The 24,326-nt window shown below is 27.3% G+C and overlaps 2 protein-coding genes across 7 annotated transcripts in view; one reads left to right on the top strand and one right to left on the bottom strand.

Annotated features, from left to right (window-relative positions):
- The window catches only part of LOC101235561 (uncharacterized), an 11,242-nt gene extending 8,995 nt beyond the window's left edge, over positions 1-2,247 (bottom strand). Inside the window, exons 1-2 of the mRNA XM_065799440.1 lie at positions 2,029-2,247; positions 718-823 (exon numbers count right to left, since the gene is read on the bottom strand). Of these exons, the coding sequence (XP_065655512.1) occupies positions 718-823; positions 2,029-2,059 (137 nt within the window). The 5' untranslated portion in view covers positions 2,060-2,247. The remainder of the gene's footprint in view (positions 1-717; positions 824-2,028) is intronic.
- A 13,120-nt stretch (positions 2,248-15,367) lies between these two features.
- LOC100209490 (peroxinectin A) overlaps positions 15,368-24,326 on the top strand; it is an 88,030-nt gene continuing 79,071 nt past the window's right edge. Inside the window, exons 1-3 of one of the 6 annotated variants that reach the window (XM_065799437.1) lie at positions 15,398-15,740; positions 21,370-21,601; positions 23,468-23,543. In XM_065799437.1, the coding sequence (XP_065655509.1) occupies positions 21,479-21,601; positions 23,468-23,543 (199 nt within the window). In that variant the 5' untranslated portion in view covers positions 15,398-15,740; positions 21,370-21,478. Of the gene's footprint in view, positions 17,099-21,369; positions 21,602-23,467; positions 23,544-24,326 lie in introns of all 6 variants that reach the window. The other 5 variants (XM_065799436.1, XM_065799433.1, XM_065799434.1 and 2 more) reach the window with 5 other exon arrangements.

Below are 24,326 nucleotides of genomic sequence, written 5' to 3'. Positions count from 1 at the left end.
TTATGCTTTTTTTTTTAACATTGGTGTCTAAATGGTTATAGCTGATATATAGGGTAATGTATATTATATTATATAAAAAAAAACATATATATTAGAAGGTTTAAATGGAACTGTAACTGTTTCAAAGTTTATTATTATCTAAAACTTAAAGAATAATAAAACATAAAAAACATGTATTTACAAATGCTCTGGAAACTGGAACCAATATTTGAACCATGCAAATGTTAACAAATCAAGTTGAATTACTTACAAAATAATAATATTTAGCAATATACTTCATTATATTTATATATATGATTCTGCATTTAAACTTGTTAATTTTTCAAATTAAATTAAACTTATATTAAAAATCATAAACAAAAAACTTGATTGTACTTACTATGATTTTTGAAAAAAATATTCAAAAATAAAATATTTAATAAATCTAATCATTTAATAAATAATAATCATTTAAGAATTTTTACATTTTTAAATTTGTTTGTAATAATTAATTATTATTATTATTAGGCTGTCTGAATTACTCATTTTGAATTTTCACTACATCGACATTTAGATATTCTCAATTTTTTTTATTTCAGAAATTTTTTTATAATGAAACAAAAAAAGAGATATAAGTTTGAAGTACTTTATAACTTAAAATAGTAATGGAAGTCTTAAGATATAAAATTCTATGTATACACATTTATTTTATTTATACACATCATAAGGATATACTACCTAATAACTTTTTTTTCATTTTTATTATCAGTATTAAACCAGTTTGAACAAGGATCGCTCACTGTTGCACTAGCAGAAGGAATGTACTCATCGTATTTGAAAATATCTAGATTTGAAAAAATGTTAAGTCAGTATATCATACACTTTGAAATATGTTAAAATAAGAAAATTTCAAAAATGGTTAAAAAAAAAAATTAAAATAAACTAATTAAATATTTACAACATAAAATAAGTAGTTTGAATTGTTATAGTTGTTAAATTTTTATTTATTTATAACTTGAAACACATAATAAGCTTTGACTTATTTAACAATGAAATAACTCAGCTGTCCTACAAAGAAAAATAATCAAAATTTCAAGTAGTATAGTCTTTTTCAACCTCTAAAGCATCAATAGAAGACAATGATAATGACTTGAGGAGTGTTTTAATATCAAGTCAAATTAAATTTGCATAAAATATAGTCTATTTTTGGCAATACTAACAATATTCAAGCAGAATACTGTCTATGCTTAGGTTTGAAAAATCTACACAAGACAGTTTTAATGATTTCAGAGAATATGATTAAGGATTGAGTTAATAACTCATAACTTTAGCATCTAATGTATCTACAGAAAACATAAATAATTGAAAAGCAGAACTTAGTCAATTAAAAAATATGATGTATCTACAGCCGATAATAAAAATGCTATCAGTATTCCATTCCAAAATTTATTACAGGCATTAAACACAAGAATTAAATGCCATGATTTGAAATCATGATTTTATACCATGACACGATATCAGTTTTTGGTACAAGCATTTACTGATATTCAATTCCTGTTTTTGATATAATCATTTGACTATACCAGCATTATTACACAGAGCTATTTTAGCTCAGAAAGCTACTAACAGACTTTTGATTAGGCTTTTTTTTTTTTACTGTATTTCTTGCTTGACTTTTTATCACCTTTATTTTGACATACTTTCATATATGAAATAAGTTGTTGTAATCTTTGATAAAATATTTGTCATGTTTCAAAATAATTAAAATAAAAGGTTATAAGTTACTTTTTTTCAATTAGTGTAAATAAATTGATTTCTTATTATTCAGATTATTAATTTGGTTTCTAAATAGTTGTTTGTTTATATTTTTATTTTATTTTTTTTAATTAAATTTTTGTTCAATAAATTTACAAATATCTTTTTTAATATTTGATTTCAAGCTTTGAAAACTACAAACCATGGTCTTTATAGTTCTTCTTTTTAGATATAATTTATATTCCAGATATATGGCGTATGATAAATTATTTTGAAGCTTTGAAAACTACAAACCATGGTCTTTATACTTCTTCTTCTCAGACATAATTTACATTCCAGATGTGCAGTCTACAAATATTAATTTAAACTAATTATTCTTCAAATGATGTCACTTATTTTAATATTTTTAATCTTGCTAAAACACGCTTTTTAAAACAATCAATAATATATTTTTTTATAAGTAAAAATTTGGTCAACAAAGTTAGCTGCGATTTGTTGAATTTTTTTACAGTTGATTTCAATAGTTAAACTTTATTGATTTTACAGTTGGTAAAAGCCAAGGTAGATGTTACAATACTTTCATTCATTTTGGAAATAAAAATATTTTTCAAATTATTTTCAATCTAATATGATATTAATTGCATAAAAATATCTAAAATTATATAAATCTATTTTTAGCATTAAGTAATAATACAAAATTAATTAAAAATTAATAAAAAAATATTTGTTTACAAAATTAATGACTTGTGACAGTTTAGAATTGAGAATGCAATGTAATTAACAAAGTCTTTGCACTGTCTTCTGCTTTAAACTTAATGCAGCAATTTGTGCAGCACTTAATGTTGTTTCCTAAAAACATTATTTACATAACCGCATCTGAATAATTCAATGCTAAAAATTAAGTCTTATTTCTTAACAAAGTGATAACATAGCGTGATTGAAGTACAATGATGAAAAATACCATAATATAGAGTAACATGCCTATGGACGTCTATAAGCATTCCGCGCTATATTTATGTATATTTCACCATAGTTCTTCAATCACGCTTTTTCACAAATCTTATCCTCCCTACCCTTTCTTGCTTCCTTTACTTTAAATATCAGTTCATAAAAGGCAGTAATTCAAAAGATAATTCGGTTGGAATTTGCGTTCTGTGTATAGTTTCCAACATATTGCTTTAATATTGCTAATAAAAAACTCGTGCTATATATATATATATATATATATATATATATATATATATATATATATATATATATATATATATATATATATATATATATATATATATATATATATATATATATATATATATATATATATATATATACATACATATAGTTATAGTGATTGGTGGTTATAGTCACATAGCAGCTATAGAATAGTCGTTATGTAGTGGCTAGCAACAAGACTTCCACCTGTAGCTATCAGTTTATCGTAATAAATCGCTAGCTACAAAGCTGCGACACGACTATCCATTGACTAGCCACAGATTTGTGGTTATGTTGTAGCTAGCTACAATACTACGATACGTGGCTAGCGTATTTTGTCGATATGTCGTTATGTTGTAGCTAGATACAACGCTTAAATAAGTAGCTAACGAAATATCGTAGTAAAATCAATAGCTATAAAGCTGCGATGTCTAGATAGCGACATCGTAATAAAATCGAAATTTTACAAGTTTAATTATTATCATAAACATATTAAACTCAAAATTAAAATTAAAATTTTTCAAGATGTAAAAGGCGAAATGAAATAATAATGTAAGAAAAAAAAAGTCGCTCAAAATTTTTCACAAAATCACTATAAAGCTGGTAAATGATAAGTTTTGGCAAATGACAAAGTTTTTACCCTGAAATTTTTTTTTACAATTCATCGTCAGGCACTATTAAAATTTTTAATGATAAATACCCTTGTCATTGTTATATAATCAGGAACTGGAAATTTCATATAAACCTGGTTAATATATTTTTTATCAATCAATTTTCGAATAAATCAAGTCAATAAATTTTTTATCAGTTTATTTCTCATAAACTAATTTTGTTTCGCAATTACCCCCAGACTCTTAGTTTCTCTTTTTACAGATACATGAAGTTGTTGAAGACATTGTGAAGCTGTTTTTGTAACATGTACTTAAAGATAGTTTATAGAAACAAAGTTATATTCAAATTATATGTCGCAGACTTTGCACACCGTTTAGCAAGGTGCATTTTAATAGAGGGATAGTAAAGACAATATAAAAGTACTCGAAGAAACTATGCAGTTTTATTATTTTATTAGACTTAAGTTGATGAATGAAGTTGACGTGGCAAGCTGATGCGTTTTTATAGGTTCATTTTTTATCAAAGTTTATTGAATATTATCGAAATTTATCTAATATTAGCGTATATAGTTTAGTTTTGTTATCTGGGAAATATATGTTGGTTACTCTTGCTTCTTTTTAATTATTATCGTTGATTAAATCTGACGAAAGTCGGTTTTAAAGCACTTTGAAGCGGTGTTTTGTTGTTGGCAAAATTTTATTAGAATCTAAAATTAGAATCTCTCATGGAATTTTCATATAGATGCACTCCGTAAATAACTTAATCGAGCTAATGGCATGTTTTCAATAATTCGCCATTATGTTGATTAAACTACCTTTAAGAATCTATATTTTGCAATTTTTCAATCTCATTTCATCTACTGTTGTCAAGTTTGGGGACAAATTGGCAACTGTAATATTAATAAACTGTTATCAGCTCAGTGCCAATCAATACGAATAATTAATTTTCAACTCCATAATACAGAAACTTTAAAACTCTTCAAAAAACTTAAACTTCCTATCTTGTCAGCACTAGTTAAATTTGCTAATCTTCTTTTTTTTTGACTCCCTTAATAAAGTTTACCTTCATCTATTACAACCTTTTTCACTGAAAATCGATTTATACATTCACATTTAACTAGAAACATCAATAATGGAAAACTAAAAGTACCTCCCTATAAAACTTTGAGGAATGGTAAGTATTCAATTACACATCAGTGCATCAGTGAATGGAATCGAAGCCTTGTGTGCATTGTGAATGAGTTTGAAAAGTTAAAATTTATTATAAATACTATTATTTTTGCTGTTACTTTTGCTCTATTAATAAATTAAGTTATTATTGTTATTATTATCATTATTTAAATTAATATTATTAATAGAATTATATGGCGTCACTCCTTTAATCAGGTTTCTGCATGAGTGACATCTTTCTTAATAAATTATTTATATTTATTCTTAATAATTATATTTTGATTTTATTATTTATAATATTATAGATACTCTTATTCTTATTATAATTATTATTATTGTTATTGTTGTTATTATTGTTATTATTATTATTATTACTATTATTATTACTATTATTATTACTATTAATATTACTATTATTATCAATAATAGTATATTATTGCAACTATATTGTAAATTTTAAGGAAATTAAATATCTTGTTGATGTTTTTGTTGTTGCTGTTGAAAAAGAAACTTTGTAGAAACAAATTTTTTTGGAGATCAATAAATTCTGCGATGCTGGCAAACACATTAATTACAATTTAAACCACACTGCGTCTAAACTTTAGCAGAATGTAAATTGGACTCTAGCTAACTTTGTAATCATTTTTATTCAGTTGACTTTTAGCTCATCAAGCAAATCATTTTTTATTAAATTTGCGATCAAGATTTTTTTTGCTATTTTGCTATCTATGGTCTGCATAATGTTTTAGCAATTTTTTTTTTTTTTTTAACAACAACTTCAAACTTTTTAGCGCTCATTTTTCTTTGATCAGAGTTTGAGTTAGTGTTATCTCTTATTAACAAATAGTGTTGTTTTAAAAAATTCGACTGTCGACTAAACAATTTAGAAATTGACTAAGAATCGATTTTTAAAGTCGAAACATGGGAATAAATTATTTTTTCTAAAATAAATTGTAAAAAAAAATAATGAATTATTTTTTATTCACCTTTTATTTTTTGATATCATATAACTTAATGGATTTATAATTGGAACTTTAATGGATTAAAACATTATGCCAGCATAGCCGCTCCGACAACGAGAGAATTATTTCCAGACCCCAATTACTTAGAGAACCTTAAAATTTTTTCACATATATATATATATATATATATATGTCTTTCTTAAAACAAAATTAATAACAAATATAGGAACAACAGTTATTATTCTAAAAATAATAAATTATTCAAAAAGAAAAGTCGAAAAAATATATGTATATACACTATTCATATAATAAATGTTAGTATAACAAATAAAAAGTTATTGATTTATAGAAATTATGTCGGTCATACGGCAGCCTGATCAAAAGCATACTATGACAAATAGGCATAATACGCATACAGGGCCATGGAGAGGATAAAAATGTTCTGTGACGTATGTACAACTTTTTTCCTATGTAATTTTTTTAAAGACATTAACACAGCAACTGAGAAAAATGTCAGCTCTTCTTTTATTCGACGACACCTACTTAAATCGAGATTAAGAGGGTGTGTTGCAATTCAAAAACCATTATTACGGTGTGATAATAAAGAAAAACGACTTAAATATGTAAAACAACACAAAGATTGGGCCCAGGAAATGTTTAATTGGGTTCTGTACACCGATGAGTCCAAATTCGAAATCTTTGAAACGTAAGAACGCCAATATGTTTGAAGAAGAATTGAAGAAGCCTATCAGCCCGAGTGTTTAAACCCTACTATTAAACACAGAGGAGGCTCTTTACAAGTTTAGGGCTATTTATCTTCATCTGAAGTAGGTGATTTGATCAAAATAGGGGAGCAACTCACCGGGGAACGTTATGTGGATATCCTAAGGCACCATGCTGTATCATCCGGTATGAGACTAATAGGTCATAGTTTTATTCTGCCGCAGGACAATGACCCAAAACATTGTTCCCGAGTGGCAGAAAATTATTTAAATGAAATGGCAGAGGAAGGAGTACTGGAATTGATGACCTGGCCTCCCCAGAGTCCAGTTTTGAATATAGTTGAGCATATTTGGGATTACCTGGACAGAAAGAAGGTCGAACATGCTCCCTGAAATGCTGAAGAATGTTTTGAAGTACTTCAAAGAGAATGGTACAACATACCGAAGGACTTTATAACTAACTTGTATGAATCTATTCACCGGCGAATATTGGCTGGGATTGAGGCAAAAGGAGGTCATTATTATGTGGTAAATGAGGTGAATATTAAAAGTTTTTTATGAAGTTTGACATTAAAATGTTTGTAATTGTTCCATATTTTGTGTGAAATACATGTGTTTTAATAAGTTTATAATTTAGAACTACAAACTTAAATATTAGAGAAGAATTTTCCGGGATTTTTTGAAAAAAGTATAAGTATAAAACTTATTCACAGTACTGTATATGTAAATTCAAAAAAAAAAGGTTTTAAAAAAAAAGATTTTGAAAAAAAATTTTAAACTTTATAACACAGAAGAGTCTACAGAAGATCCATAAATGATAAAAATGTTGGTTGCCTTGCGTGCCTTTTTCTTCGCAAAATTATGTATTACTATATCAGTAATACGTACTCAATACCTAGCCTAGCCAGGTCGTTAAGGCGATCCTGACTCATGGTAGACCTGAGATAATTTTTAATAAGTTTTAGCTTGCTAGAGCTCTTTTATGCTGATGCTACTAATGCTAAAGCTGTGAGAAATATCCTCAAACTGACACTGAGGTTTGGAAATATACTTCCTAGTTTGCACTCTGCCAAATCATTTAATATTTCCAGTGCGCCCAAATGTTTTTCTCCAAAAATGGCTTTGTAAACTATTGTTATGGGTTTCATTTCTTGCACAAAGTCTTCACTGACTATATCTTTAGAATGTTTTTTTGCAAATATAGCTGTTTCATGAGTTAATTTCTCATTTGACATATTTTGATAGTTCCAAGAAAAGCTGACCCAGGAAAAAAAGTTCTATAGAATTTCTACAATAGGCCAATAGGACTTTTCTATAGAATTAAAAATTATAACAATTTCTATAGAAGTTAATAGAAATCCTATAGAATGTCTATAGAATGTCTATTAATTTCTATAGAAATTACTATAATTTTTTTTCCATAGAAAAAAAGTAGAAATAAAAGTTCTATAGGAATTTCTATAGAAATTAACAGAGATTCTATAAAAATTCTGTAGAATTCTATAGAATTTCTATGGGCCATACGTTTCAAAAATTTATAGAAATTCTATAGAACTTTTTTTCCTGGGGAAGATTTCAGAAATCTGTTTTGCGGCGCTAAAACGAAATGTAAGTCCTCCAATAACATTATTCAATTTTATTGGAGGACTTACATTTGGAATTAGGATTCAAAGAGAGATTCGCCTGCCTCACTCATTTTACTCATATTTTTCTTGTGGAATTGTTTTCTGCAATCATTTCTAAACAATTTTATTTCTATATCAAGACTAAGATGCAACAAGCTTAGCTTTATTTCCAACTGTCACGAATAGCTACTAATAATGAAAGTAAGCTTTCTATATTTGAAACTTCTATATCTAAATTCTCGTTACTGGCTTGAATGACTTTGTTGCAAACATCAATAGGAATTAATATACGGCGCCACACAACTGACATTATGATGCAGGTAAAGGTACTGATATAACAAACTGTTCCACGAATCTCGTTTCTAGTTTTTGGAGTAAGATTTAGCTGGAGAAAGTCTTCCAAAGCCAGTTTTACTAATGAAAGGTTTGACACTGTCTTTTTGATCTGACCATCTGGTGCTAAATATATCGTGAAGGGAATAACCAATACGCTTAGATAATATTGTTTAGTTTGGGTTAGTCATAATGGATGAATAAATACTAACTAAATATATAAACTATATATTTATATTAAGAAGCGGCCATATTAACACGCATGCTATTACAACTCAGATTAACTACTTAATGGTCCGTAATTACAATAATCAATGTAACGGCCGTGCAGATGGCATCACTCTAACAAATATTTCCCATCTCTTCGGACTACAACTGAATAAGGTGTATATTGTTTGCATAGCTTCGAAGTAGGTTATGGCTTCTGGAATACATTCTGCATCATCATAACCATATAAGTTAAGTGTATAGTACCCACAAGGAGAAAAAATTGCAATAGGACACCGTTTTTTTATTATAGCTTGTGCTCCCTTATATTTGTCTGAGATAATTGGCGCATTGCCATTGCTTTGAGCCTTATAATCAGTGAGTGGAATAGCATTACTTTCAAACGCTTTTGTAATCATTTGAGCATGTTCAGAACCATCTTTGTCACTACAATCAAAAAATTTCAAAAATTGTTTCAGAATTAAAATAAATGTTGTTTGCTCAGCATGTGATTAATCTGTTGCAGAATCTACAATTATTGAGTAGTACTTTGCAATATGTCTTTCTTTTAAAAATGCTGCATAACAAGATTAGAACATTCTGCAATAAATTCATTTTGGGAATCATTTGAAAGGTAATGTACTTGCAGTCTTTGCAGTCATCCAAAAGGAAGTTCTGACGTAACCTCCGTCATCCTAATTCAGACCGCCTTCTGAAGGTGCACATTTATGGCGTTATATTTAAAGGGCTTCCCTCATTTTTCTGTTAAAACTGTTGGCCTCTGCTTTTAAAGTATTTTTATTGTTCCATGTAGCAAAAAATCACATACAACAAAAAACTTTTTTAAAATTAAAAAATATATATATTATTTATGGGCCCCTAAATTCTTATGAGCCCTGGTGCAGCGCGCCGACTGCATTCCCTTCTCATAGGGCCTGTACGCATATAAATTTAAAGGCACAAGTCATATAGACATAAAAACACACGGAATGATTAACTCTATATTAAAACCTAACTGTTTTACAGATGTTCTACAATAGTTTTACAACTATTGGAATTGACGAAGGTTTATTTCATTTTGCAAACTTAGACAAATATGGCAAAAGACAATGTTTTCAAATGCGTATTTCAAATTTAAACTTATTACTGACAACAAAGTTTTAAAGGCCAAGACTTCAAACGTTTTGTATACTTTTTTTTTTTAATTAAACTTCTTTTAACAAAGAAACCACTACTAAGAAGGGAGTTATTGGAAAACAAAGAATGTAGGTTAAGATCAAAAAACGGTTGACAGAAGACTTAAAAAAATGTAGCTTGTATGATTCAAGAAAGCATAAAGGTTGAAGAATGTTCAAAATTATTGAAATGCCGGGAAAAAACTAGACGAATAAATATTTTTAGAGCATACAGAAGCAGATACAGTAAAAGAATGCAACTTTGCTAAATGATGAGTCAAGCAAGGTAGAGTTTTGGTTGAGTTTTGGAACTAGAGATAATAGCAGTGACCATGATAGTATTTGTAAAAAAGAGAAAAAGATGCAACTTTAGCAGATGGTAGCTCTATAATGATTTTTATCTATGGTTTTTATAAGAAGTCAGTAATGAATGATAATCCAAGAAGACATAAAGTAGAAGACTTAGTGAGAGGGTTTCATTAATTGGTTGACAACATTATTACGATAGTTGAAATTCACAAACCACACCAAGCTCTAAACCGTTATAGAAGAAAGATCAGAGATCGGCTGCTTGTTCTAACCGATAAAAAAAGGAAAGACTCTTTTTCAAAACAAGATTATAAATCAACAGTACAGTCATTAGCAAACAGAGCTACTTTAAATATACGATTGTCAGGAAGATTATTAATTTTCATCAGAAACAATACAGAGCTAAGGATAAAATCTTGAGGTACCTCAGAAGTTACTGGAAATAAAGAAGAGTGTTGGTCTTTCAGAATATCTTTAATAAAGCGGTTAGAAAGAAATGATTTGATAATTTCAAAAACTTTTCTAGTTACATCTTATAAAGCAAGTTTATGGAGAAGACAAACATGGCAAACTTTATTGAAAGCTTTAGATATCAAGACCAATATTCCTTGTCTTGCCACATCCAGCAAATGCACAATAGAATCTTTCAGTCACAACAGTTTGCAAGCCAGCCGTTGTACAAAAAGATCAAAAATTGTATTAATTTTCAGAGAGTAAGTTATTAGACTTAAGATGGGATGTTAGCAGTTTGTTGATCAAAGACTCAAAAAGGTTGCAAATAATAACGAAGACAAGAGTTGAATGATCTCCAGAGTTTTTAAATATTGGAACAACAGATGTTATAATACTTTTACAACAGTATAAATTAACATATTTATAAAAAAGGTTTTTTAAAAGTTCAAGTTAAGTATTTTTCATTATATATTTCTATCATATATTTCGTTTTAACTTAAAGCTAGATCGAAATATATTATAAAGTATTTCCAAAAAACTATTAAGCTCCAATTTACTCTCATTTAATTTTAGTCTATATAAATATTTTATAACGTTATTAATTAGTAATGTTACCAAAGAATATACTAAATTTGAAACTGGTACAGAAAACGTCGAGGAACTAAAATTTTAGTTACTAGATAAATAAACGTTTATTCCTTAGAAAATATAAGTTTTAGTAGTATACTTTATTTTTAATAATATTATATTTATTTGTAAAAATCTCCAGAAAGTTAAAGGATTGCACTATGTATCATAAATTCACAGCAATCGTTTAAATGCAGTTCATAAATGATCACGCATAGAAGTCACGCACGGAAGTTGTAAATTTGTCGTGCCTTTAGTTTTATAAAAATAAATTGTTTGTGAGTATTTCAAGTAATTTTTTATACCCTATATCACATATTTAATATACATTCAATGAGAAATAGCCGTCATCAAAAAATTCTAGATAGAGTACGGGGCCGATGACACCGTGGAGGACAAAAAAGTAGATAGAGCACTGCCCCCCCCCCCAACTTTTTTTCAAAGAACTTTTTTTTTAATGAAATTTCTAGATATACAGGACTGTTTATAGAAATTGATGATTGTGCCCCTCCACTTTAAAACTCTTGTTGCATGCCCTGAAGTATAACGTTTAGTAAATCATTGTGCATTATATCAAACTATTGCAACATTAAAAATATATAAAATGATTAAAATATACATGTTTAAATATTCTAGTAGTCTTAAAGATGATAAAAATATTTTTTTTATAATTCTTCTTTAAGATAATCATAATAATGTGTATATTGCTTTAAGTCACAGTTTTTAATTATAAAAACAAAAAAAGAAAAAATCACGCACTTAAATGGAAATGCCCAATAAAGAAAACTAATTCGTCTTTTTTTTACTTTTTATACTATATTTCACAATATCTCATAACTTCTCTTTTACGTTAGACAAGCTAAAATTGCGTGTTATTGTTTGCTCCGGGTTTTCTTTCGTTGGATAAATTTAGATTGTCATATCTAAACTTAAAAATACGTAAAATAAGTAAAATAAGCTATTGACTGTTGATAACAAATTTTAATAGATATTGAGAAGTAGGTCAAGCTTGTGTAGTTATGATAAATTTCTGTGACTACTCTATATTTTAAAAATGTATTTTGATATACCATTCAATTGAACTCGTGTAAAAAATTACGCGAAAAAAAAGAAAGAATAAAATGTTTACAAAAACTGTCTTGCTAAGTTAATTTTTTAAGCTCTTGTCTAGTTGCATTTAGAAATATCATAGATCTTTCAGAGTTAGGGTTAGATTTTTTTTGAAGCTGGGTGGTGATAAAACATTCTTCATTTGAAATAGTTGATTTTGTTGCTTTTGCCTAATTTTTTGACAATATGTCTGTTAATACCGCTGTTGTTTTTCATGTATTCAATATACTTTTTTGTACAAATAAGTTAAAAATATTTTTCTTAACCCATCAAATCTGTTTGAAATAACTTGGAATAATTCCTGTTCACTTTCTTTATATCTTTTTTCTTTCTTTGTTATTTAAAAGCAGAAATAAAGGATAGTTGTGACCAAATTCCGAAAATAATGTTTGTTGAAATAATATTAGTTTTTCTGATTTCGGTCATAACCATCCTTTACAGTGCAGTGGCTAGACTGTCCTAGACCCCTCATCCAAAAAAAAACTTATCATTCGGACCCAAAAATTTCATTAGGAATTAAAAACTTCTTAAATTTGAGAAAAGGCCCCCTAAAGTTGCTAACTAGAGGACGTGGGGGAGCCAATTCACAGCTCTGGTCTTTTATATCTATTTTCAAACAAATGGATAAAAAGAAAAAAAAACTGAGGGATAATTAATAATCTTCTTTTAATAATGGCAGATGTTGCAAAGCAACTTTATTATTATGGCTCATTCCTTAGGCTGGTTTATTAATTAAATTGTTATTGGGTAGATTAGGGTAGATTTGGGTAATATGAGCACCTTGGTAATATGAGCATACTTAAAAATTTCTTAGATGTAAACAGTGAATTTAAAGTTGCTATGTATTTTTTGAATCGAATTTATGTGGTGATTACAGGAATCAGTGCAATTAGCGTAAATCTATATGCAGTATTTAGCGGGTATCATCTAATTAAAACGCTGTTAAATTTTTTGCGTTTTTAAAATAATATCATCACGCATGAATAAGTTTGTGGCGCGAAATTTTAGTGCTAAAATAATGAAGTTAATTTTTTCATAAAGAAAAATATGTTAGCTAAATATCCAATCATTTTTGACTTGAAAAACAATGCATAGAACTATTTAGTTTTGATTTTATTTAAAGATGCCATTTTTGTGTAATATGAGCATTAGAGTGGAGTGAATTTTAGTTTTTTTTACAATTCGTTTAGCCTGGGTGTGCAAAAGTTGTCTATTCATTTCAGAAATACTCTTGAAAAATATCAATGCTCTAGGAAATTATCTTGAGGTGCCTCAAGACCTTTAAAATTTTAATGGGTCCCTAATATTATGTAAAAAAAAGTTTTTCAAAAGTATGTCATGTTGGGTCTCAAAAGAAGCAAAATTTTATAAAAATTTCAAAAATAACAATTATTTAAAAAAAAAAAATGTTATTTTATAGCTTATTGCAGAAAAAATTACCTTTTAAACTAAAAATGAAAAAAGTTTATTTTTTTTAATTATAATTTCAAAAAAATCTTAAATAATAATTTTTTTATAAAATAATTGTTATTTATGAAATTTTTATAAAATTTTGCTTCTTTTGAGACTCAACATGACATACTTTTGAAAAAACCTTTTTTACATAATATTAGGGACCCATTAAAATTTTAATGGTCTTGAGGCACCAGATAATTTCCTAGAGCATTGATATTTTTCCATAGTATTTCTGAAATGAATAGACAACTTTTGCACACCCAGGCTAAACGAATTGTAAAAAAAACTAAAATTCACTCCACCCTAATGAGCATGCTCAAATTACCCAGTGATTTCCATTGAAATTACCTAGTTTAAAGTCCTAAAAAAGCAGTGGTTTTAATTGGTTTTTTGAATAAAAATAAAATATAGTAAAACTCTTTAATATTTTAATAATACTAAATATTTTTCTGTAATTTAAATTCAAAAAAATTGAATTTTTATCGTTCAAAGGTTTGAGTTGATAAAATTGAAAAATAACAAACTAATTTTTTTTTTTCTTGCGGGAAACATATTAGTATTGTTTCAACAAAAAGTGGCTTAAAATTTGATCTTTTAATGATAAGATTTGTTAATAACGAATCATTATATTCCAAAAATTAGTTCTAATTGTCTGGTTGGTATTTTTTTTACAAAATTAATGTTTTTTTGTGAGCTAATTTAAAGTGCTCATATTACCAAGTCGTCTGGGTAAAATGAGCATTTTTGTGACTTTTTTAAAACCTCTGTGTTTTTAAGAAAAAAATTCGGGTGCCCAAATATCTAAGTGGATTATGAGAAGGGATCCCTAAATATTGTTTATTCGCAAAAATTTTGGATCCAGCTTAATTATTTTTGAAATTATTCCAATTTTTGCTTAAGGTGCTCATATTACCCTAATCTACCCTATGATCTTCAAAAAGCACGTTGAATTTTCAAAGGTATTTTGAATGATAATTAGTAATGATAATAAAAATGATGATTATAATACTTTTGGAAAAAAGTGAACAGCGGAAAAGTTCTATGTAACTTTAGCTCTGCTAAAAAATTTAAAATGAAGAATTTTTCAGATTCAAAAACCTTAATCAATTAAATTTAAACATTTTTTTTTTTTGCTAAAGTCTTTCGTACATTCGAGTTACTCATTACCTTTTGTTAAAAAACGAAATTAAGTTTTAGGGAAATTTTATAAAATAGATAGTCAAAAAACGCACGAACTTCTGTTTTAAACACACCCTCCTCCGCTAGTATAAATATGCACGCTTTTAGTTAACCTGTTATACTTATATTTGCGTAAGCATTTTATGAAATTAAGTTTTAGTTTTTACCAAGTTAAGTTTTAAACTTTATGGAGTTAAGTTTCAAATTTTATTAAAAGATTTTTGTGCAATTTATATCAAACTATATCATAATTGCAAAAAACTCAGTAATTTTCAATTCAAATTTATTCTTAATTTTCATTTTTATAGTTTTGAGCGTGCTTGAATTTGTCAATTATATTTGTTATTATTATTTTTTAAATGTACTGAATTGAAACTATCATTCTGAACTTTAGTTTTTTGAATTATTGTTGCTAAGAGTAACGATTCTAAGAGTACTGTTGCTATGAGATTCAAATATTCATCAATATTTAAATATTCTTTTGAGTTTTGCAAAATATTCCAAAAAGTCATTGTAGTATTTTAAGTATTTGTTTTGTAAAAGTAAAAAAAAATAAAAAATGGTCTTAATTTTATGTATGTTATTTTTCTTTAATATACGTTTACAAGTGAGATCCGACCTACATGTCGATTTAAAAAATGACCAGTATTATCTTTCTACTTACTCGCAGATATTTCAAAAACTTACCGATAATATTGGCGATAGATGGAGAAGAAAATCAGAATTAAGTAAACTAGAAATTTTATTAAATGATAAATTGGAAGTGGACAACCTTAACACGTGCTACAACTCGGTTAAAAGCACATTAAAACATCCAACCACAAACAAAATCAAAGCATTTACCGAAGTTGCAAAGGTTATATGATAGTATTATTAATGCTAAACTTTAATTGATAACAGTAATGAACTTTTTAATTTTAGTTTGCTACCAATTGTATGGGCTATTATTAACCAATTATTGAGGATCTAAGTAACTGCTAAACTTTTTAAAAAGACACCTAACAGTGCCATTTTTTTCGCTACTCTAATAATATATTGTAACAAAAGTAAAGCCACGGCTTTTGGATAATTAATTCCATTTTTATTTCTTTGAATTCCTATAAAGAAATTAGTTTATGGTGTGAAGCACCAAACTAGTCATGATCCGGTTAGTCTACGCCTTGCTCAACATGCATGAGAACTGGTGATTGACAGTTTGACGCTGTTCACAATGACACTGTTGCTCTATTGTCTTCACTTCAGAAAGACACTAACAATTTCTTCTAAATGAAAAATTACAGTTTTCCTGAACTGTCTACCTTGGTGACAAAATGAATGTTTTTTTGAACGCAAATCAGCTCAACAGCATACGGCAAATATGCTTTTTTTTTTCTTTTAGGCTCCGCGCGTTGTTGTCAAAAGGTAAAAAAAAAAACTATTGATATTAAGAATCCCTAAATGTGCGGGGTTCGGTGTTTAAGACCTGTAGCCCCCTCATCTTTTAATCCAGCACTGATTAGAGGTGTTAATTAGGAAGATCTATGTGATATTTTCAAAAAACATTCAAATAAATGTGAAGGCATATATTTTCAATTTTGATTTTCAGTGGGTTGCCAATTCTAAAAAGACGCTGCGCTGAAATGCGATTTTATAATATATAAAAATAACATTTTTATATATTATAGGAGTGTAACGACTAAATGAAGTAAGTTAAAGTTATTAAGGTGATTCAAAGTATGATTTTGAATACTTAATAAAACGCAGACCATGAAAGTTTTGAAAGATAACGCCTTTTTGAGTCTGTGTTTTATTAAAAAATCAAAATCTTTGGGTGTCATGTTAATATGTCATATGTGTTTAATGTGCATCATAACAATATTTTTCTAACACACTACAAATTTTTAATTTTGAAAAAATAATATGCCTAAAATATGTTATAATTACATAGTACAAACAGAAGAATAATCAATAAATAAAATTATACTCAAGGAATCTTTTAACTCATCTTTTTTTTATCTGTATTTATGATTATCCTGTTAACTGCCTGTTAACATTTAATAACATTATAATGTTAATAGACTGTTAACATTATAATGGTTTTTGTTAACTGTTAACATAATAGTTTTGGGAATGAGATTAGATCTTTCTGTAATGCACAAACCACGATGAAGATGCGTAAATTGATTGAAGTGGACTAGTCATAACATCATTCAGAAATAAAGACTACTTAAGAAGGTACAGTAAATAAAAAAAGTTGAAAATAAGTTTGTACAATATGGCGTTATTATTATACTTATTTTATGTTGATTAACCATTTTAAACTTTGTTCTAATACAATGCATTTAAGTTATTTAAAAAAATTGTTATTGTATTGAGAAAATTGCCAAAATAAAATTTTGTATTAGTTTACATAATTTATTTTAAGACACAAAAACTTTATTTATAGCAAGAAAAAATACACAAATATATAGGAAGGCAAGCAAAAATTAAAAGAATATGAAAAAAGAAATGTTAAAATCTTGAAAGTTGTTGAATGTCTATAGAACACAATGCCTTTTTGTTAATGTTTTTAGAAAATCATTAATGATATAATTAGATATAAAACTCGGTGATAAAAAAAGATACTTGCTTTAAGATTAACATAAGTGAAGGAGTTACATCAAATATATTTTTCTTATGGATAAAACAGTTGGCTTTTGTTTTAGGAACTACTGTCATACAGCCTATTGCTTTATAAACTTCGAAAACAAAAAATTTTAATTATAGATTGCACTTAGATATATATAGAAATTTTCAAATAGAGTTCAAACATACTTTTATTCTACCTATAAATTATATAATGCCATAAGATATTTAATCAACACCAGTTGATAATATAAGTTTTTGTCATCAAGGATAATTGAACTGTACATGTAAGTGAAGATGATTTGCTTGGCAATACTATGGCTACAAACTGGCAGGACAGCTGAACTTATGCCTTTAAAAATATTTTGTATGTGTTTAGATGAAATTGAAAGATAAATCCTGTAAAGGAATAGAAAAAATTTATCTTAAACAATTTCGAAAGGCCCCAATTCCCATTGGAGCATGGCTGACATTTACACAAAAGTAGTAAAACCATTTAATTTTACAATTAAGTTTTTTTTTTTTTTTTTTAAATTATCTTCACTTCTAAAAAGGCTGCAAGCAATCATTATTAGAGCTGGAAGTTACCGGAAGAGAAAAGATGAAGTTTATAAAGGAAGAAGGGTAACATTGTGATGATGTGATGATGTTTGAAGGTTGGCTGCAAGAACAGGTTCAACTATGTTTACAATGTGTTTTTGCTCCGTGTCTAAAAGATAATGGGCATAATTCAAAGATCTGCTCAAGATATGGCCACAGTATTAGTAAATTGCCAGGGTTGATATTTGACCGGAACCAGGGCCGGGTTTGATAAAATATAGCCAGGGCCGGGGCCGGGTTTGTGACCGGAGCTGCATAAACATTTATACATCCTAAAGTACTTTTTTTTTCAAAATTTTTGTTTGATTTTGTATAAATATGCATTTAGCCTTCCTCTTTTATGCTGTTTCTCTAATCATGGTCAATGCTCAAACGAGCTATCATCTCTATTACAATAAACCAAAACTCATTCTTGCTTGGCTTCTTATTCAACAGGTTGCATCCTTTTACTGTATCTGTCCCTATTTACTGACATATATATGCCAAAAGTTAATAAATGTTAAATGTAAGTATAAAGTTATAATATGTAAAGAGTTATAAATTTTTTTTCTAGCCCCGGCTATCAACTCTTGCTTAATCTTATAATTTTGCTGGAGCTGGGTCTGGATTTGCAAAAAGTCTCATTTTTAGTCGGAGCCGGGGTCACTTACTACACAGTTTTTCATAGAAGGGCAAATTAGAGATTTATAGAGATAACAAATGGAATCACAAGTAAGAAAATCTTGATAAAGAGATGCAACCTTAGCAGATGCAAATTTTGCAATCAATTTGATATATGGTTTTGAAGAAAGTAAGAGTTATTCCTAGAAGACAAAGGGTAGATGGTTTAACGAGTACATTACCGTTCATAAATATAGGAAAATATAGATTGTTGAGTTTTATCTGAGTTAACCAGCCACTGAGAATGCCATCCTGTAGCAGAAGTGAAATCCTTTTCAAGCTCAAATGCCCCCTTTAAGCAATCAGAGAGTGTTGGCTTCTTATTAAGACAATAATAAATGGTAGCATGATCAGCAAACAACGCCACTTTAGATGTGAGAATTTCTGGTGTGTAAAAAAGTATAGGGCTACGGATAGAACCTTGAGAAATACCTGAAGTTACTAGAAATGAAGAAGAGTTCTGTTCGTTGAGGATAACTTTTTTTACTATGATTGGTAAGAAAGGATTCAATAATCTTAAAGATGTCCCCTGATACACCGTAAGAAGAGAACTTATGGAAAAGATGAGCATGCCAAACTTTATCAAAGGCTTTAGAAATAATGGTAGTGATAGCCATAACTTCTCCATTTCTATCTAATGCACAATAAAACCTATCAGTTATTACCATTAAAAAAATCAGCAGTAGAATGAGAAGATTGAAATCCATATAGATGATCAGAAAGTAAGTTATTAGATTCAAGAAGAGAGGTTAAGTGTTTGTTAATCAAAGACTCAAAAACCTTGCTTATGATATTATATAGATGCCCTCCAGGTTTTTAAAAATAGGGATTACAGATGCCGCTTTCCAGCAGGCTGCAAAACAAGATTCTGATAAGCACTTGTTAAATAGTTTTGAAAGTATTGACAGCTAGAGAGAACACTTCTGCAAGACTATAACAGGTATGTTGCCCAGACCACAAGCTGTAGAAGAGTCTAAGCAAGAAATCTCTTTAGATACAGAAGCTGGAGTAACAGGAATGTCAAGCTAGGATCAACTTGTTTGTCAGCTACATCAGGTAGGATGTGATTAGTGGAATCAAAAGATGGGATTGATCAAAATTTCTTAGCAAACAATTCAGCTTCGTCTTTAGGTGAGGTAATCTACGCAAGAGAGGTAGAATTTGCCCGTATTATAGATACTGTTGAAGGTTCTCCAGAAATATTGGGAAATTTTTGAGATGAAATTTTTGAGATTTAATGATTTAAGAATAGCGGTCATTTAAATGTTGTAACAGTTTTCTTTTGTTGTAACAGTTGTTTTCTTTTGTTACTGCTTCTGGTAAAATGATTGCTATAGCTTTGTGATTTCTTCCTAGTCTTGTTAATAATTTGAAATTTTTAAAAAATTTACAATTGTAAAATTTAATGTTAAATTTTAAAGCTTTTTTCTCCGAATATCAATCATTAACATTTGCTACATTTGGCTTACTGTAGGTCATAATTTTAAATGCATTGCTTTTCAATTTTCCAATTTTTTGTTAACAACTTTATGAATTTGGGAGTGCTGTAAATCTACTAACTCAATAGAGTATTCATATTTTGAGTACATTGTAAGTTTGGTCAAAAAGTTAAAGTTCTAATAAATAACTATTCTTGTAATTATTAAGTTTGGATTTTTCATTTTCATTCCATTTTCAATCTTTAATTATTTGTTAAATAAGGAAATTAATCTTTCATTTCTCACTTAAAATTATTGTTTTGGAGATTTGATGGTTCTGCAGTTTTTGAATTTTAAATATCTGGCAGTTGATTATTTTTTCAAGAGATTTCCAACAATGTACTTGCATGCTGCCATCAATTAACATTATTCTTATGTTGATTGGTTGATATTTTCATTAAGATATTATTAATCTCAAAATATTTTGTTTGCATTACTTGACTTAGGTTTTAAAGCTTTAGTAAAATATAAAGGAAATTAAGTTAAAAATATTTCTAATAATATTCTTCAAATATTGAATCTAATACACAACACCTATTAAATGTTTGAAATGAGTTTTTAAAGCATACCGTCCAAGTGGTTTTTGTATTCTTTAAACAAATAAAGAAACATTTAGCTTTATTGCTTTTATTTTTATTCTGTTATCTGATTATTTATAGTCTTTTTATTTTTTATTTTTTTAAAGTACTGTTATTGCTGTAGATAATGACTAGAGAAACTTATAGAGAACAAATGCATAAAATTTAGAGACAAAATATTTTTATTTAATGTTATTTAAGTATTTATTTTTAGTTATAAATATTTTTTGTTGCTAAATGTATACAATACAATAACTGTTTACTCTCTTAATAGAATTTGATTCTAAATTTAAATTTAGTTTTAAAATATTAAAAAATTGATTTTTTGAATCACTTTAACTATAAAGATAACTTTAAATCATAACAAAAGTTTGTTTAAAACTAATGCTTGGTGAGACAGATTAAGGTTTAATTTTTTATTTTTTATATATATTTGTGAATTCTAAATATTTTACATGTGTATTTTTTATAATTAGGTTTGTCAAACAGATTTGAATAAATATTTGAAATTAAAAATATTGTTTAAAAAGAGTTTTAATCAAATCACATTTGTTTTATATTTCAGGAAGTTGGTTTTAATCATTTTCATCGTGAAAATCCTCCCCTGCGTCCAAATTGTAGATTCGACTATGTTATTCTTTCAACTGAACTAAACATTACTGAACAATTAAGCAATGATCTTTGTTTTATGGAAATGTTTACAGGTGGAGCAGCAGTTGGTGACTATGATAATGATGGCTTTCAAGATGTATTTTTCACAGTGGCTCTTGGTCAAAGTGTACTTTATAGAAATAATGGTAATAAAATTTTTTGATTATTTAATGTAAAATTATTAAACTAAAAACTTGGATCTATTTTAATATTTTTGTTATGGTAAAAAATCTAACTATAACAAGTAAAATTATTCCCCCTCTTCACTTTTTGTTGTGCTATGTTTTAATTTTTTTGTTTTATTTTTTCCATCTATAAATTTGTAACTATTTTAAAAGAAATTTTATTATTCTATTTGGTTTGGTTGCAAAGTTCACAAGATTTTTATATGAGTAGTTTTTGTAGTAATTAAATATGAGTAGGTCGGACAGTTGAGCTAAATGAATTTATTGCTAAGTTTTAATATTATTTAATAATAATAATTTTTACTCAATATAAAAAAGTGTATATATATATATATATATATATATATATATATATATATATATATATAATATATATATATATATATATATATATATATATATATATATATATATATATATATATATATATATACATATAGGCCTTGTGATGAAGCAGGATAATTGTTCCGCGCATGTGAAACACGCCCTTTAATGGCCTTCCGGGAGCGACAAATAGCGCTTGCTAGTTTTGTTATGAGAGTAAAAAATCGCGCTTGTCTGAAGAACTTGCAAAGGAGGAATTATAAGTTGATTTTAAAGAAAATATTTTCAGTATAATATTTTTGCCTAAGTCAAAATATGTTTAAACAGAGTTTGCATATTGTTAAATAATGTTATACTCGTAATAAAGTATATCACACATAATTTATTTTTGATGTACTATAATTTTAATCCATGCAGCATAAGTTCAAATTAGAAAGATCTATTTCTTCTATTTGAAAGCTAAATTTGGCATGTTTTTTTTTTAAATCTTAGTTGAACTTTATCATATTATCCGCTTAATCGTACCTTTGTTAAGTCGAACCATTTGCCAACTTGTACAGTTTTTTAGGGTCCATTTGACAAAAAAATTCATTTAAGGGTCCATTTGACAAAAAACTTCAATTTTGTACTGGTTCGATCACATTCTATTTATTAATGACTATTATATATAAATTTCAAAAACATCAAAACTTTGGAATATCAAATACTTTTTGTCAAATATAAGTTAATAAACTAAATATTTTCACTGATATCTTTGAATCGGTTAAGCTTATGTTAAAGTCTATAAAAAAAAATTAAAGCTAAACAAAACTAAAAATTAAAAAAAAAAAGTCTCAATAAACAATATGTATAACAAATATATTCGTCAACAAATATATTTGCTAACAAATATATTTATTATATAACTTTCAACTGAAACTTTTAAAAGCGTGCTCACAAACAACAAAAGAAAAAATGTAACGCCACTATTCTCACAAATACATTTCTCAAAATATACGTCAGTATATAATTTATTTACATATGATATTAGTATAAGTATGTACATGTATATATATATATATTTACACTAATATATATTATATTAGTATAAGTCTATTATATATTTATTAAGTATATAATCAAGTATATAAAAAGTGATTCACTTGATAATAATTAAATCATGCATTCAGTTTAAATTAGAATGCAGTTTTCTGTTTTGTACAAACAATGAATGGAAAGTTATGAAGTCATTACTGGTAACAGATAAAAAAGAATGTTTACTTTTTTCAAAACGTTTCGTCCCAATGAGAATAGAAAATTTAAATTAAAAAATTAAAACTTGATTGAATTTTGAAAAATCAAAAGTTGAAAAATCTACAACAAGGTTTTGTAAAAACCTAAGATTCTTTTTCTTTATTGTTTTTAATTTTTCACATATCTTTCGTAAATAAAAGAAATATTTTTTATTTTTATTTTTAACTATTATTTATTTTAAACTAAATTAAAAACGTATCTGTTGTTTAGAATGCCCGAAATTCAAGTACGTTAATTCAACTCCAATGGGAAATGTTGTCATATTATGTTTTGTTGTCAACTTTTAGTAAATGGCAATATTTAATTGTATTTATTTAATATTAAAGCTGCAGTGACATTTTTTCTGGTAGATAGACAAATGCATTAACTAAAAAACCAAAGCTTTTTCATCTGATTTCCCGGACTTCACATGAAAAAAATTCAGACAAAAAATTGTCTACACTTTTCCTTGTTTGCACTTATACGCTTTTAAGAGACCTCCTCCCCATACTTGCATACATAATTTATGGCTGGCGCCATGGCAACCAATTTCCAAATGAATATTGCTTTTAAAGACTTTATGCCAAGCGCACATTATTGCGCTCGTTGATTATGTGTTTCAGTATTATGAGTGGGAAATATCGCGCTAGGCAATTTTATTCATCACATGCACAGATATATATATATATATATATATATATATATATATATCTGTGCATACATGAAAGGCCTATGTGAAAGGCGACCATTCACATAGGCCTTTCATTTTTTATCTAAATATGGACCATTTTTTACTTTTTTTTACACTCTAAAGAAAATCCACTATTTTATACTAACTATATTTATGTTTGTTATGTATAAGCATTTTTGCTAAATTTTTTGAAAGTTAGATAAAATAACTCATGGATAGAATAAAATCAATTACGTTTTAGTTTATGTCTTAGTAATAGTTTTTTAATTTTTACACTGTCATGTTTTGTATCATATCATAAATACATCAGGAAAACCTTTAGATGCTAAAATAAATAAATATCAGAAAAACAATTGTTTTTCTGATATTTATTTATTTTAGCATCTTAAGGTTTTCTAG

This window comes from Hydra vulgaris, chromosome 06, assembly GCF_038396675.1.
Source record: "Hydra vulgaris chromosome 06, alternate assembly HydraT2T_AEP".
Lineage (NCBI taxonomy): Eukaryota > Metazoa > Cnidaria > Hydrozoa > Anthoathecata > Hydridae > Hydra > Hydra vulgaris.
The sequence above is the reverse complement of the archived record's forward strand: the minus strand, read 5'-3'. Positions and strand labels throughout refer to the sequence as shown.